This window comes from Callithrix jacchus, chromosome 14 (assembly GCF_049354715.1).
Source record: "Callithrix jacchus isolate 240 chromosome 14, calJac240_pri, whole genome shotgun sequence".
NCBI lineage: Eukaryota > Metazoa > Chordata > Mammalia > Primates > Cebidae > Callithrix > Callithrix jacchus.
Window position 1 is genome coordinate 106,133,138 of NC_133515.1, and position 15,591 is coordinate 106,148,728.

At 39.2% G+C, this 15,591-nt stretch overlaps 1 protein-coding gene across 24 annotated transcripts in view; it reads left to right on the top strand.

Moving 5' to 3' along the window:
* The window catches only part of KIDINS220 (kinase D interacting substrate 220), a 118,196-nt gene that overhangs the window by 25,393 nt on the left and 77,212 nt on the right, over positions 1-15,591 (top strand). For 14 of the 24 annotated variants that reach the window (XM_017964569.5, XM_078349994.1, XM_008981167.5 and 11 more), the window contains 5 exons: positions 710-808; positions 1,549-1,650; positions 7,623-7,721; positions 12,340-12,537; positions 15,074-15,172. In XM_017964569.5, coding sequence (XP_017820058.2) covers positions 710-808; positions 1,549-1,650; positions 7,623-7,721; positions 12,340-12,537; positions 15,074-15,172 — 597 coding nt within the window. The remainder of the gene's footprint in view (positions 1-709; positions 809-1,548; positions 1,651-7,622; positions 7,722-12,339; positions 12,538-15,073; positions 15,173-15,591) is intronic. The other 10 variants (XM_035273297.3, XM_035273298.3, XM_054245240.2 and 7 more) reach the window with 1 other exon arrangement.

Consider the following 15,591-nt stretch of genomic DNA (forward strand, 5'->3'; position numbering starts at 1 on the left):
ATAAGGATTCAGTGATTTATGGTCTCAGAACCAAATGTGGATTGGTCCAAATAGTGATTTTTTAAAAAACAAAACATTAATTCCTTAGTAAGATTTGATTACATTGGTCTTTTTTATTGCATTGTATTGTAGTTGAGAAAATTGCTCCCGTAGCTTAGTGAGTAGAACATCATCAAGTGGGGTATTAATTCATGCCTGATGACCTTGCTTACCTCTGGAAATCCTGATCACAGATGAGATGCCTTAGCATTCTCTCTCTCTCTTAGCAAGAGGTACTATGATGGTCTGGGACTTAAAGGATGTATTTAAATGCAGGAGTTGCGTATGATTGTTAGATCTCTCTCCGGATAAAGTTTAAACTCATACAAAGAAGGGACTCTCTAGGAGCTTAGAAAGTTTTCTGAAGAAATATTTTTAGACGGCCAAAATAAATCTTAGAAATTTGGAAGAGTTCCTGATGAATGTTCTTGAATTCAGGTTTCATTATATAGTGTAAACTTTGGAGTAACCATTTGTGGATGCAAGAGGTTTGACTTAGTTCATGTATTATTGTATTTGGGGAGCTTGAGAATTTAAAACTATATCATATTACCTTCATGAACCAATGGTTTTTAAAGATATTCACTAAAGAAATTTCATTATTGACATTTTTATCCTCAGAGATGATCTAAAGTTTGATTCCCTTTCCCGTCACTTTTTTATTCTTTAGGGAGGATGGACAGCTCTCATGTGGGCATGTTACAAAGGCCGTACTGATGTAGTAGAGTTGCTTCTTTCTCATGGTGCCAATCCAAGTGTCACTGGTCTGGTAAGCATTAACAAAAAAATTTGTTTGTATTGTAAGTGGTAAGTTTTCTTAGGGAATACTTAGGGTTCATTATTCTTGGTTTCATGGTCAATAGAAATATTCTTTATCCTATTAAACATAATGTAGAATATGATTTCAAAACACAGTAATAAGAATTTTGTTCTAAAGCTAAGTTTATTTCTCAATTTTTGTCAGCAGAAAGGCAGCTCTTAGAGCTTAAATGTTAATTATAACTATATAGCATTGCAAAAGGAGATTTTGAAATCTTTTGTCAGCTTCCTGTTTTCTGTGGTTGTGAATTCTTAATCTGAACTTATTTAAAGAAAAGACATTTACCAAATAACGATACTATTTTTCTATACATTCTGTTATATATATTTACAATTCTCTTATTTTACTTTCTTCTTTTTAGTATTGCCTATTGGCTGGATAATCACATTTTAATGTATTGAATTAATACAAATAAATGTGTTCATAATATATATTTATTTAAGCTTCATTATATCTTAGTTGCCAATTATGTATTGTGAGTATTGTATCTGTTTTTAAAGTGGAGAATGATTTGTAATCTGATTTTTAAAAAATTACTTTGTGTTACTTCCTTTGATATTTACTTTACTTAGCAAATGTGTGTTGTAAATATCTACCTAAAAGATTTAATTTCTCTTTCCTTCCCTCCCTCCTTTCTTTCTTTCCTTTCTTCCTACTTATCTACCTACCTACCTACCAATCTATCCTAGCAGTACAGTGTTTACCCAATCATTTGGGCAGCAGGGAGAGGCCATGCAGATATAGTGCATCTTTTACTGCAAAATGGTGCTAAAGTCAACTGCTCTGATAAGGTAGGTCAGCAGCATCTTTTCAGGGTCCAGTCCATGTTATGTCTTCTCAGTGTCTTAAGTTATAAACATTTTTATATGATTTGTGAGGCTGCTCTAATGAATTTCATATTTTTGTATATTAAGGTATTTTATATAGATATACATCTTATAGATAGATTCCCCATGTGTTTTATGTGCTAAGTTTCCTTCTGATGTTTTCTTATATCACATTCATAGTTCTCAAGAAAACTGACCAGGATAATAGAGTCTCTGTCTTCATTGTTCGAAGTTTTCTATTGTAACTGTCCTTGCTACCTTCATTCCTATCTGCTTTCCCAGTATTGTTGTGAGAGAGATCTTCCTAAAATTGAAGTTTGGTAATCTTTCTTTTGTGCTTAAAATCCTGAAGACCGTCTCTGGGATGATGGGTGAAGATGGCCTTGCCTTCCTTTTTCCCCTTCTCCTGCTGCTTGTCCCCTGCGCTTCCTTGCGTGCCAGCCACTGAATGACCCACACTCCTGAGTCCAGTGCTCCTTCGCAGTGTGCCCGCCTCCTCCTCCTCAGCTTCTGTTCATCTCTGAGGCTCTGCCTGTTTGTCATCACCTCCAGAAAGTTCCCCAGAATGATGTGCTATTCTTTTTTTTTAATCCTTCACACTTACTTCCATCATTGTATAAATACTTACCTAGTTATCTTTTTCCTTCCTTGCTTTTGGAAAGCTTTGTTGGCTTTCACTATTTGAGGATAAAGCCCAGGCTTCCAGTTGGGCTTCAGCCTGTCTTGCAGGCTCACTTTTTGCCGTTTCTATCCATATATGCTGTGTTTTAGATACAACAGATTGTTTAACGTTCTGTGAACGTTGTTTCTGTTTTTATTCTTTTCCCTCTCCTAAGAATGTTATTACCTCCTCTGCCTGATGGGCTCCTGTTTATTTTTCAAGGCCTATTTGAGGTGTTACCCTCCTTGTTGAGTGTCCTACCCTAGGTGCCCCTTCCTGGGTACTCTGCACATCTCCATTAGGGCACATAAGCTGTTGCCTTGTCATGATTGATTTCCATGTCCTTCTTACCACTAGAGTATAAGTTTCATAGAAATAAGGAATGCTTTTTTTTCTTTTTCTTATTTTGTACCTCCTTTATTTCCATTAGCTGTCTTAGAGTTTGGCGCATTGTGGGATAGTTATAATCTTCTCATGTTTATAACGTAGCTAAATATAGGAAAATAGCTATTACTTTAAGATTTTTTTTTCCATTAAAATAGATTTCGTGCATCAATTTCTTTAAGTAAAACAGTATTGTTTAATTTTATGGGGGTATTGGAAAATAATTCATATCTTGATCTGGGTGGTAGTCATACTAGTGTATATATATATGTAAAAAATCATCAAGTAGTACAGTGAGAATTAGTATTTTTTTTTTCACTTTGTGAATGTTATGCCTCATTTAAAAACATTACACAAATAATGAGGAGCTTAATGAGGAGTATAGGGAGACTGTTATAAATATTTATATTATGATATTTAAGAATATTGCATGTGTACTGTTGGCTGATTCAGATTATCTGAAGTTTGAGGTGTGTCTAAAATGTCTTGATGATTTTTTTTTTTTTAAGACAGAGTCTAGCTCTGTTGCCCACAATCTCGGCTCACTATGACCTCCGCCTCCTGGGTTCAAGCAAATTCTCGTACTTAGCCTCCCAAGTAGCTGGGACTACATGATTACTGGCCACTATGCCTGGCTAATTTTTGTATTTTTAGTAGAGACGAGGTTTCACCATGTTGGCCAGACCAGTCTCGAACTCCTGAGCTCAGGTGATCTACCCACTTCCCAAAGTGCTGGGGTTACAGGTGTGAGCCACAGCTCCCGGCCTGTGATGTGATTCAGTCATCATAGAGAAGCCTTTGTTTTCTCCTTCTAGCCTGTAGTAAAATATTTATATATAACTTGGCTTTCAGGGCCCTCCAGAATCAGGTAATAATGCTGCCTAATCTATCACTCATTGGCATTTTGAGAAAATGTTTAGTACCCACTATGCAGTGCCCTGTAGCTGCACTTAGCACAGAAGATACAAAAACAAAGAAGAAATTATCTCTGTTTAGAGAAGCAAGGAGATAAGTGGGCCACGTAAAATGCAAAGGCTCAGGGTCAGGTGGCTTAGGAGCATGAAGGTGGGAGAATTCACTGATGGCGCAGCAGTCAGTAAAGGTTTGATAAAATAATGCGACTTCGTCTAGACCTTGAAGAAAGGGTAGAGTTAACATCAGTGAGAGAGGAGGAGCAGAGATGAACTGGGCACAGGGGAACATGAGAGCAGAATGCACCAGAGTACAGCTTCAGGTGACCTGTTGAGCTAGCGTTGAGTGCACTGTCAGTGGTAAGGAGAGGGGTGAGAGGAGGAAGCTGGGCTGCAGATGGAGCCACCTTTGGGTGAATCTTGGATACTCAGCGGAGGAGCTTGGGCATCTGCCCTGTAAACACTCAGAATCACTGGGAGTTTTGAGTAGTAGGTGGTCGCAAAGTGGTATTTTAGAAAAAATTAATGTTTATTAGCACACCATGGGATGGATTGAAGATTGAGAGTGTTTTTATTTTATTTCTGACAGAAATAGGGAGGTTTCTATGGGAACTAGGTTTTAGAGAAGGGAAAGGAAGTCTGCTTTCGATGTGTTGACGTTGAAGTGGTGGAAAACTGTAGGTGAAGGTGTCCTTCTACATAGTGCACATAGAGATTCGGGTTGCTGGTGATGAAGGGCTTGCCTAGAGGTGATTCTTGAAATGATGTGAGTGCGGATTTGGCAGCTAAGATCAATAGTAATAGAATATGGTGAGCAAAGGACTGATTATTAGGAATAGTAATTATTATTTTCTTAATTATAATACATAATTATACAATTATTATTAATCTCCAGAGCTAGGAGAACTTGACTGGTATAGCATCAAAGGTGGTGAATGAATTGAAAATTCAAGTTGGAAGGGACAGTCAGAATAGTTCAAAATACTGCAGAACTTTCAGGAAGAAAAGAAAGAACTTAGTGAAAGATACATAGGTGGCTGGGTGCTGTGGCTCATGCCTGTAATCCCAGCACTTTGGGAGGCTGAGGTGGGTGGATCACCTGAGGTCAGGAGTTCAAAACCAGCTGACCAACATGGTAAAACCCTGTCTCTACTAAAAATACAAAAATTAGCCAGGTATGGTGGTGGGTGCTTATAGTTCCAGCTACTTGGGAGGCTGAATCAGGAGAATCACTTGAGCCTGGGTGGTAGGTAGGTTCCAGTGAACTGAGATTGTGCCACACCAGTCCAGTCTGGGCAGCAGAGTGAGACTTCTTCTGAAAAAAAAAAAAAAGAAAAATGATACATAGATCTGGAGTTTAGGTGACTATTTGTGTGACTTCTGAAGTGGTGGTTTTGTAATGCTTATAGCAGAAACTAGTTTTTTATGGGGGGATGATAAGGGCTTGTAAATTATCTTGAAAAGCTTCAAAGAAAACAGTGATTATCTTCAAAGGATAACCTGTTGGAAAAATTTGTTAGAATAGAGTTACTCACATTGAAAGGACCTCAATCAGACACCTAACAGGAAGAGGGAATAAGATGTGGCAGAAGATTATTGAGTAAGGTTCTGGGTGAAAGAGGACCATAGGGTCAAGAATACACATAGAAGGATTAGACTGAGAAGGGATAGAAACCAGAATTTGAGAAAGAGATGGGAGACCTGTTGAGGCAGTTCAGAGTGTGGCTGCACAGCTGTTTTGAAGTAGACAGGATGCAAAGTGAGGGAAGGTCTTTCTGGCTGTCAGGAAATCTATGTAATGTTGAAAGTGGGACTGTCTCCTAAGTGGGAGTGGGTGAGGACTAGCTGGCACATGGGATGAGGCAGGGGAAGGAAGAGAAATCATAGCATATAATCGTGTATAGTTCAGTTCTCTGAGAAGGGCAGAAATCCAATGCAATAGGCATTCAAAGCATGAGAGCTCAGTTACAATTAATATATTTCTTTTCTTTTTTTTTTTTTTTTTTTTTTTTACAATTAGTGTATTTCTTAAAGGCTTTATGAAAGGTGACTGTGTGTATTAGGTTTGAAGATGTCTGAGATCTTGCTATTGTAAAGTTAGGGAAGGCATTTTAGCTGGAATAAGTATTATCCATAAAGGAGGAGGCTAGAAAAGAGAATTTAGTTCTTTTTAGTGGAGAAAACCACAGATGCAGGAGTGAAGTTGGGAATCTCCTCCTGCATTTCTTTTTTTTTTTCTTTTGTAGACAGTCTGGTTCCGTCACGCATGCTGGAGTGCAGTGGCGCAATCACGGCTCATTGCAACCTCCACCTCCCAGATTTAAGCCATCTTCCTGCCTCAACCTCCCCAGTAGCTGAGACTACAGACATGCACCACCACACCTGGCTATTTTTTTTTTGTATTTTTAGTAGAGATGGGATTTCATCATGTTGGCCAGGCTGGTCTCGAACTTCTGATCTCAGGTGATCCACCTGCCTTGGCCTCTCAAAGTGCTGGGATTATAGGTGTGAGCCATCATGCCCACCTCCTCCTGTATTTCTTATTCATTCTCTCTAAGCCTGCTTTGAGGCAGCAGTTGTGGCAGCTGCTTTCCCTCCATTCTCTTCCTCGTTTTGTGAGGTGCTGGCTCCAACGTGCTGAATTGGCAGCCTTGGGATTCTGGCTGTCCGTGGAGTCTTCATCCATCTGGGAAGCCTGTCCAGGGCTTCAGCCTTCAACAGTGTGATTGCTGTGGTTCCTGACGTGATTTATAGAGTGACTGCTCAGTACAGTAGCCGCTAGCACAGGGCTACTTAGACTTACATTAATTAAAATGAAATGAAAAAAAAAAAGGGTTCATCAGTTTCAATAGCCACATAGCATTCAAGTGCTGAATAGTGATGACGGGTGACTACTGTATCTCGCAGCATGGCGTTATAGAGGATTTTCATCAACACAGGAAGTGCTACTGGACAGGGCTGTCACAGAGAGTAGATTAAATTAAATTAAATATTAATTTAATTTTCATCTGTGGGCTGCATATACCAAAAGGTCACTGTGGGCATTCATGTGTCTGCTGATTGCCAGCCTCCCCGAAGGCAGGCATTGCCTTAAAGCATGATTTATATTCCTGGATGCCTTTTGAAACATGTTTCAGGGAAAGGTGCTTTTGAGTGCAGTTTCAAGGGCTCATGGGTCTTCTTCCACCTCTTGATAGCTTTGTGACCTCAGCCTTTTAATTAACCTCTCAGGGCCTCAGTGTTCTCATCTGTGGAAATGTGATACTGTGAACTGTTCTTAGATGAGGATCACACACACGGACCTGTGGAAAGTGGTCAGACTAGTTTTTTGACACTTTGTTGTGCTGCGGTCAAACTGCTAGACTTTAAATTCTGTTTCACAAGATATGGGAAGCAATGAAAACTTGTTGAAAATTTGGGGCTGCGTTACCTTATGATGGAAACATTGTCACTCATTATAAAAGTTAAATAAGGGCCTGGTGCAGTGACTCATGTCTGTAATCTCAGCACTTGGGGAGGCTGAGGTGGGCAGATAACTTGAGGTCAGGAGTTCAAGACCAGCCTGGCCAGCATGGCAAAACCTGTCTCTACTAAAAATACAAAAAAATTAGCCGGTTGTGATGGTGCATATCTGTAATTCCAGTTACTCAGGAGGCACAGGCATGAGAATTGCCTGAGCCGGGAGGCAGAGATTGCAGTGAGCCAAGATTGCCCTACTGCATTCCAGCCTGGGTGACAGAGCAAGACTCTGTCTCAAAACAAGGTTAAATAAGGTTGGTTAAAAGACATTTCATGCATTGGTTAATCATCTACTCAGGAGAAATAAAATGGGAGAAATAGGATTTATCTAAGATTAAAATGATGATAAATGTATGCAGTTTCCAAGAAATGATAAGATTTTTATTAAAATTCATTTTAAGAGCTAGTTTCTTTGAGTGTCCCTCTTATAATCATTTTAAATTTCTTGTTTGTTTTAATAGTATGGAACCACCCCTTTAGTTTGGGCTGCACGAAAGGGTCATTTGGAATGTGTGAAACATTTATTGGCCATGGGAGCTGATGTTGATCAAGAAGGAGCTGTAAGTATCTTATATTTCAGTGCTTGGCAATGGAACTTTTTTTAAAATTGTACTTTAAGTTCTGGGGTACATGTGCAGATCATGCAGGATTGTTGCATAGGTACACACATGGCAATGTGATTTGCTGCCTCCATCCCCTCGTCACCTTCATCTGGCATTTCTCCCCATGTTATCCCTCCCCGACTCCCCAACTCCCCACACTCCCTCCCTTCACCCCCACAATAGACCCCAGTGTGTGATTATCCCCCCCTGGTGTCCATGTGTTCTCATTGTTCAACATCCGCCTATGAGTGAGAACATGCATTGTTTGATTTTCTGTTCTTGTGTCAGTTTGCTGAAAATTATGGTTTCCAGATTCATCCATGTTCCTACAAAGGACATAAACGCATCATTTTTTATGGCTACATAGTATTCCATTGTGTATATGTGCCACATTTTCCTTGTCCAGTCTATCATCGATGGGCATTTGGGTTGGTTCCAGGTCTTTGCTATTGTAAACAGTGCTGCAGTGAACATATGTGTGCATGTGTCTTTAGAATAGAACAATTTATAATCCCTTGGGTATATACCTAGTAGTGGGATTGCTGGGTCAAATGAGATTTCTATTTCTAGGTTGTTGAGGAAGCGCCACACTGTCTTCCACAATGGTTGAACTAATTTACACTCCCACCAACAGTGTAAAAGTGTTCCTATTTCTCCGCATCCTCTCCAGCATCTGTTGTCTCCAGAATTTTTAATGATTGCCATTCTAACTGGCATGAGGTGGTATCTCAATGTGGTTTTGATTTGCATTTCTCTAATGATCAGTGATGATGAGCATTTTTTTCATATGTTTGTTAGCCTCATATTTGTGTCTTTTGAAAAAGTGTCTGTTCATTTCCTTTGCCCACATTTGGATGGATTTGTTTGTTTTTTTCTTGTAAATCTGTTTTAGTTCTTTGTAGATTTGTAGATTCTGGATATTAGCCCTTTGTCAGATGGGTAGATTGCAAAAATTTTTTCCCATTCTGTGGTTGCCAGTTCACTCTAATGATTGTTCCTTTTGCTGTACAGAAGCTCTGGAGTTTAATTAGATCTCATTTGTCTATTTTGACTTTTGTTGCCAATGCTTTTGGTGTTTTAGTCATGAAGTCCTTGCCTATGCCTGTGTCCAGAATGGTTTTTGCCTAGGTTTTCTTCTAGGGTTTTTATGGTGTTAAGTTTTATGTTTAAGTCTTTAATCCATCTGGAGTTAATTTTAGTGTAACGTGTCAGGAAAGGGTCCAGTTTCTGCTTTCTGCACACTGCCAGCCAGGTTTCCCAACACCATTTTTTAAATGGGGAATCCTTTCCCCATTTCTTGTTTTTGTGAGATTTGTCAAAGATCAGATGGTTGTAGATGTGTGGTGTTGCCTCCAGGGCCTCTGTTCTGTTCCATTGGTATATATCTCTGTTTTGGTACCAGTACCATGCTGTTTTGATTACTGTAGTCTTGTAGTATAGTTTGAAATCAGGTAGCATGATGCCTCTGGCTTTGTTCTTTTTGCTTAGGATTGTCTTGGCTACGCAGGCTCAAGAGAGATAATTTATTTCTTTAGTATATGCTTAGAAAAATTTCCCTCTAGTTCTAAAACAATAGTAACAGGAAAACAAGCATTTTCTTTTATCCTAAGTACGTTATATTATAAACATATATACTATAAATAAATGCTTTTAAGGATCTGTTGCTCATGCACATACATTTGGGGAGGCTAAAAGTATAAAGAATAGCTTTCAGTGATCTTAGTATGATATATATAGTTATGTGTCGCTTCATGACGGGGATACATTCTGAGAAGTGTGTCATTAGGTGATTTCACCATTGTGGGAACATCATAGAGTGCACTTACACACATCTGGATGGTATAGCCTACTATGTACCTAGGCTATACGGTATGGCCCATTGCTTCGAGGCTGCACCCTGTACAGTATATTACTGTAGTATGTATACAGTATGCTATAGGCAGTTGGAAGACAATGATATTTCTGTATCTAAACACACCTAAACACAGAAAACATACAGTGAAAATCCAGTATCATGATCTTATGGAACTTCTGTTGTATATGCCATCTGTCATTGATAAAAGTGAGCTGTGCATGACTATTTTGGTTTTTGTCCATGATTCCTAGCTGAGTGCTCCTATAGCCTATGTAATTTCATAAGTGACTACAGTAATAAGAGTATCTTTGGTTATATTTGGCCTTTTGTCCTTGGTTCTTGAAACCGCTCTGGAACAGTTCTAGAGAGAGAAAGATAAAAGACATTATTTTGTTTCTTATCATAAGCCCCTTTTAAGCACACTTGAGCTTATGTTAATGAGGTAGTTTTTGGAACGTTTCTAGATAACCCCACTGGTTGAGGCTCTGGTAGCCAGGGACACCAACCATGTGCTCAGAGGGTTGGAAATCACAGCCCTAACCCACCACTTCTGGGGAGGGGAGAGGAGCTGAAGATTGCATTGATTATCATTGACCAATGATTTAATAAATCATCCCTTCATAATGAAGTCTACATAAAAACCCAAAAGGACTGAGTTCAGGAGGCTTCCAGGAACCTGACCAAGAACACATCCCCATGCTAGGAGGGTGGCATACTGCAACTCCATGGGGACAGAAGCTCCTGTGCTCAGGACCCTTTCAGACCTCATCCTATGTATGTCTTCGTCTGCCTGATCATTTCTATCCTTTAAACTATCCTTTATTGAAACTGGTAAACGTTGCATCCTTGAACTGTGTGAGCTGCTCTAGCAAATTAATCGAACTCGAGGGGGTTGTGGGAGCTCCAATTCATAGCCAGTCAGTCAAACAACCTGACCTTTCATTGGCATGGGAAGCAGGGGCAGTCTTGGGCACAGAGCAGTCGCCTGTGGGGTCTGATGCTATCTCCAGGTAGGTAGTATCAGAATTGAGCTGGGGTACCCAGCTGGTGCCCGCTGCAGAATTGATTGCTTGCTTGATGGGTGGGGAAAAACCCCACACATCTCACCACAGAAGCATTTAGTGTTGTCAGAATGTAGGTGAAATGGAGTTTGTTTTTTCCTAGCCCAGTACCAATTGTTTAATAAACTATTCAAATCAAATAGTGTTTAATATTTACTGTGGAAAAACATTGTGCTGCAATAAAATACTTTTTCTTAAAAATTTTAAAGAAATATTGCAATTTTGGGATATTTTCAGCTATGCCTTATTTTCCTTTTTCAATGAACAGATTTTAAAAATCAGAACTCAGCTGTCAGAACCCAGAAAGCTTAAAAACTGGTTAGCTACATCTTATCAATTAGCAATGAATAATTCCTCATTCCCCAACCTGTGCCAGTTGTGCTGGGGAGAGGAAGAAGCCTAATACCTCTTTTCCCTTGAACCTATAAACATATGGTTAAAGGAAACAATATTTATGCACAAGAAACAGTTAACATAATACAAGACTGCTACTTACAAAATTATTACATTATGTGAGTGGATCATAAAGGATTCTGAGAAGAGATAGTACCAGATGTCAGGTTGCAGTGAAACAAGAGTAAACTCTTTATGTCATACTTTTGGCACACTATTAACCAGTTCCTCCTGTTTGCACACTGGCAGGAGCTACTCATTGCCAGCCTTCAAGGCGTAGGTCCTGTTTTTGTGCTGGTGGAGGCAGCATGGTCTGTAGGCAACTGCAGATGCCATGCCTTCCACCTGCCTCCTTTCTGGACAGTCGGTCAAGTGAACGAGTGGCTTGTTTCTACGGTGACTGATGGCTCAAGAATTTGAAAAGACTGTGTTATTTTAATATGTGAGAGAATGACAGCTTAATTTTGGGGGCTGATGTAAAATATTTCTATAAGGAAATTGTATGACAGCTTGAAGTAGATGAACACCTCAAGAAGTAATTTTAATACACTTCTGGTAAAGAGACATAGTCTTCTTTTGATTTATTGTTTGTTTTTTTTAGAGACAGGGTCTTATATGTTGCTTAGGTTAGTCTTGAACTCCTGGCCTCAAACGATCCTCCTGCCTTGGCCTCCTAAAGGTTTGGGGTTATAGGTGTGGGCTACCGCACCTGGCCTGATTTATTGTTACTAAATAGATATGCAGTTTTTAAAAGAATTACTTACGAGTTTTTGAAAATGTGGTTTCTAGATCACTGTGAAAGACAAAGAATGTATTACACTTTTCTGGAAATAGCTCATGGCTATTCATTCATTGTTTAGTGGTTTTTATGGGTTTTATTATAAACAATTCTTGAAGTCTGATTTAGCTGACTGAATTATTTAATTTAGAATGTGTTTAATGACCCTGTCAATTATTTTATCCTTCATTACCTTAGTGAGTTTGTTCATTATGAATGAGTCCAGTTTCAGATTATCATTTAAAGAACCCAACTTCATAACAGCTCTAATGACTGAAGATAATTAATATATTTTCAAAAATGAAAGATGTCTCCTAGCCATTTTTGGTATATTTCTTGCTATTTATTTTGTTATTTTATTATTGGAAATGACAGTAGTAGGCCACATGTTTGAAAACATTAGTTTTATGATTATGGCGTAAATCATGTATTTTCCAGAATACACTAATTTCTTGGGCTTGCGTTTTGTTTTGGTTTTGTTGTTTTTAGAATTCAATGACTGCACTTATTGTGGCAGTGAAAGGAGGCTACACACAGTCAGTAAAAGAAATTCTGAAGAGGAATCCAAATGTAAATTTAACAGATAAAGATGGAAACACAGCTCTGATGATTGCATCGAAGGAGGGACATACGGAGATTGTGCAGGATCTGCTCGATGCTGGAACATATGTGAACATACCTGACAGGGTAGGTCGCCTCTTTCACATTTGTCTCCTGGTGGTGAAGTGGATGAAAGATGACCTTAGTGTCTTCTTACTAACTTTCAAGGTTCTCCTGCATGACATAAAGTTGTTTTAAGATAAGTTTTATTTTTGCCTTTGAAACTAATAAGTTAAAATTTGATCAGTCTTTCTGAAAAAATGTCCTTTTTGATTTTTGTCAAATAATGTTGTTATTGAAAATGTGACTTGCACTATTGCTCTGTAACTGGCTTGGTGTGTCACTGTGGGTGTGCTTTTCTGTGCCCTGACTCCTGCTCTGAGCTCACACGTACTGACTTCTACCTGGAACTCTCCACTTGAATGTCTAATCGTCTTTCTTAAACTTATAGTAAAACAAATGCCTTGTTTTTTTCACCCCAAACCTGCTTTTCCCTCATTCTCCATCTCAGCAAGTGGCACCACCATTCACCCTGCTGTTAAAACCCCAAATCCTGTGCATTAGCCTTGGTTTCTCTCTTCGTTACCTACCCTCCAGCAGGTTCTGTTGACGTTACTCCAAAACAAATCCTTTATCTGTCCACCTGTTTTCATTCCACGATCACCTTCCAGCTGAAGCCACTATCTGTGGTGATGCTGCTGTTACAGAAGTAGCATTGCAACTGGGTTCTCCACTCTGATCTTGGGGTGATCTTTAAAACAATAAATATCATGTGTACTTCTTTGTTTAAAGCCATCCCAGACTTCCTCTTGCACTGAGGATTAATATCATCTTTTTGGTTTATAGACATGACACATCATCTTTGTCTAACCTCTCTCCCCACTTTGTACCCTCTTCTGCCAGCTTTCATAGCCTGCAGCCGTGTTTGCCTCTTTCCCTTCTTGAACACACTCAGCTTGTTCCTCTGTGGAGCCTTTGCAGCAACTGTGCTCTTAGTCTGGAATGCTGATCTTGTGGTTGGCTGCTGCTTCTTGTCCCACTTCGGCTTCTACCTCCTTGGAAAGGTCTTCAGCTACCCAATCCAAAGTAGCTACCTGATCACCTTTTTTTTTTTTTTTGAGACGGAGTTTCGCTCGTTACCCAGGCTGGAGTGCAATGGCACGATCTCAGCTCACCGCAACCTCCGCCTCCTGGGTTCAGGCAATTCTCCTGCCTCAGCCTCCCGAGCAGCTGGGATTACAGGCACGCACCACCGTGCCCAGCTAATTTTTTGTAATTTTAGTAGAGATGGGGTTTCACCATGTTGACCAAGATGGTCTTGATCTGTTGACCTCGTGATCCACCCGCCTCGGCCTCCCAAAGTGCTGGGATTACAGGCTTGAGCCACCGCGCCTGGCCCTGATCACCTTTTTTTTTGAGACATGGTCTTGTGCTGTTACCGAGGCTGGAGTGCAGTGGCGTGATCACAGCTCACTGTGGCCTCAACTTCCTAGACTCAAGTAATCTTCCTTGCCTTAGCCTCCCAAGTAGCTGGGACTACAGGTGCATACCATCACACCTGGCTAATTCTTTTGAGTTTTTTTTTTTTTTTAATTGAGAGAGACAGGGTCTCACTATGTTGACAGACTGGTCTTGAACTCCTGGCCTCAAGTGATTCTCCTGCTTTGGCCTCTCAGAGTAGTGGGAATACAGGCATAAGCCATCATGCCCAGCCTACCTGGTGGTCACTTTCTAGAACATTACCTTATTTTATTTGCATAGTGTTTGTGTTTTTTTGTTTATCATATGTTGTGTTCTCTGCCAGGCTGTAAATTCTTCCAGAGGTAGGACCCTGTCTGTCTTGTTTCCTAGTACCTAGAATGGTGAATGGCACATTGTAAGCAGTGAAATACTTGTAACCTTTTATAAGTTTACTAGTCTGCACCCATGTTAATGCTAATGCTGGCAACTTAAATTTGTCTGTATTTTAAGTATAGGAAGATATGAACTGAAAATGATGGTTGCTTGAATATAGTTTCAGGATAGAGTGATGTCCTCATGAGATCATGAACTTTGTCTTAGTTTTATTCTAGGGAATGAATCTTAATGCACTACCGGCCTGTAACAGCCAGATCAACTAGATTTTCGTGGATGCTGGTTGGGGATCTAACTTTCTCACTTAATTAAATGTGGCTGTAGATTGATAGTTTTACAGCTCCTTTTTTTTTTTTTTTTTTTAAAGAATTCATGGCTTTTGTCATATAGCATTATTGCACAGGATTTTTACTATATGATTTAAAAATGTTCATCTGGTTCATTGACAGATGAACAGATGAACACAGTGTCATTGTATTTAATTTACATTTGTAATGGCAGTTACCTTCAAAGAAAATGGATTATTGTTCTGGGTAACTGGTCTTTCTAGGCTTTCTTTAGGAATTTCAGAGTCCTCATTTTGGGGCATCAAGTCCTCTGTTCCTTACTCTGATGTCTGTTAACATCAGGTATTCATATTAGTTAAGTAATATTTTTCTCTTATTTAGAAATAGACTTTTTCCAGGAAATTTTTAGGAAAAAAAAAAACATGATTAACTTCAAAAGAGTGCTTGTTATCAATTCACCTTTTTTTTTTTTGTCTTCCTAGAGTGGGGATACCGTGTTGATTGGCGCTGTCAGAGGTGGTCATGTTGAAATTGTTCGAGCGCTTCTCCAAAAATATGCTGATATAGACATTAGAGGACAGGTATGTGTGATTACAGTGCAGTTGCTATCTTAGAGTATAATTGGTTGTAAATGTTGACTGATCATATGTTATTCTTCCTACTTCCCTGTGGAGATAAACTTGTAAACCCTAGTACATCTAACAGGCGTAATTATTACTAAGTTTCACTGCCATTATTTTAAAATTTCTATATTAATGTTGAGTTAAATGTAGATGGAAGTAAATCAAAAAGCTCATGTTTTTAGAATATATTATCCTTACTACTGTGTATATATAGATTCAATCCTCAAAACTGTGATGAATAGTTAGTGATAGAGAGTTGGTAGCACTTTGAGTATCTGGTACTTACTTATTTTCTTTAGTGTTTTCTCCCATTTGGTCTTCTTCCCCATATGCTATTCTTCTGTTGTTACTGTTTTATTTTCCTCTCCTTTTTCCCC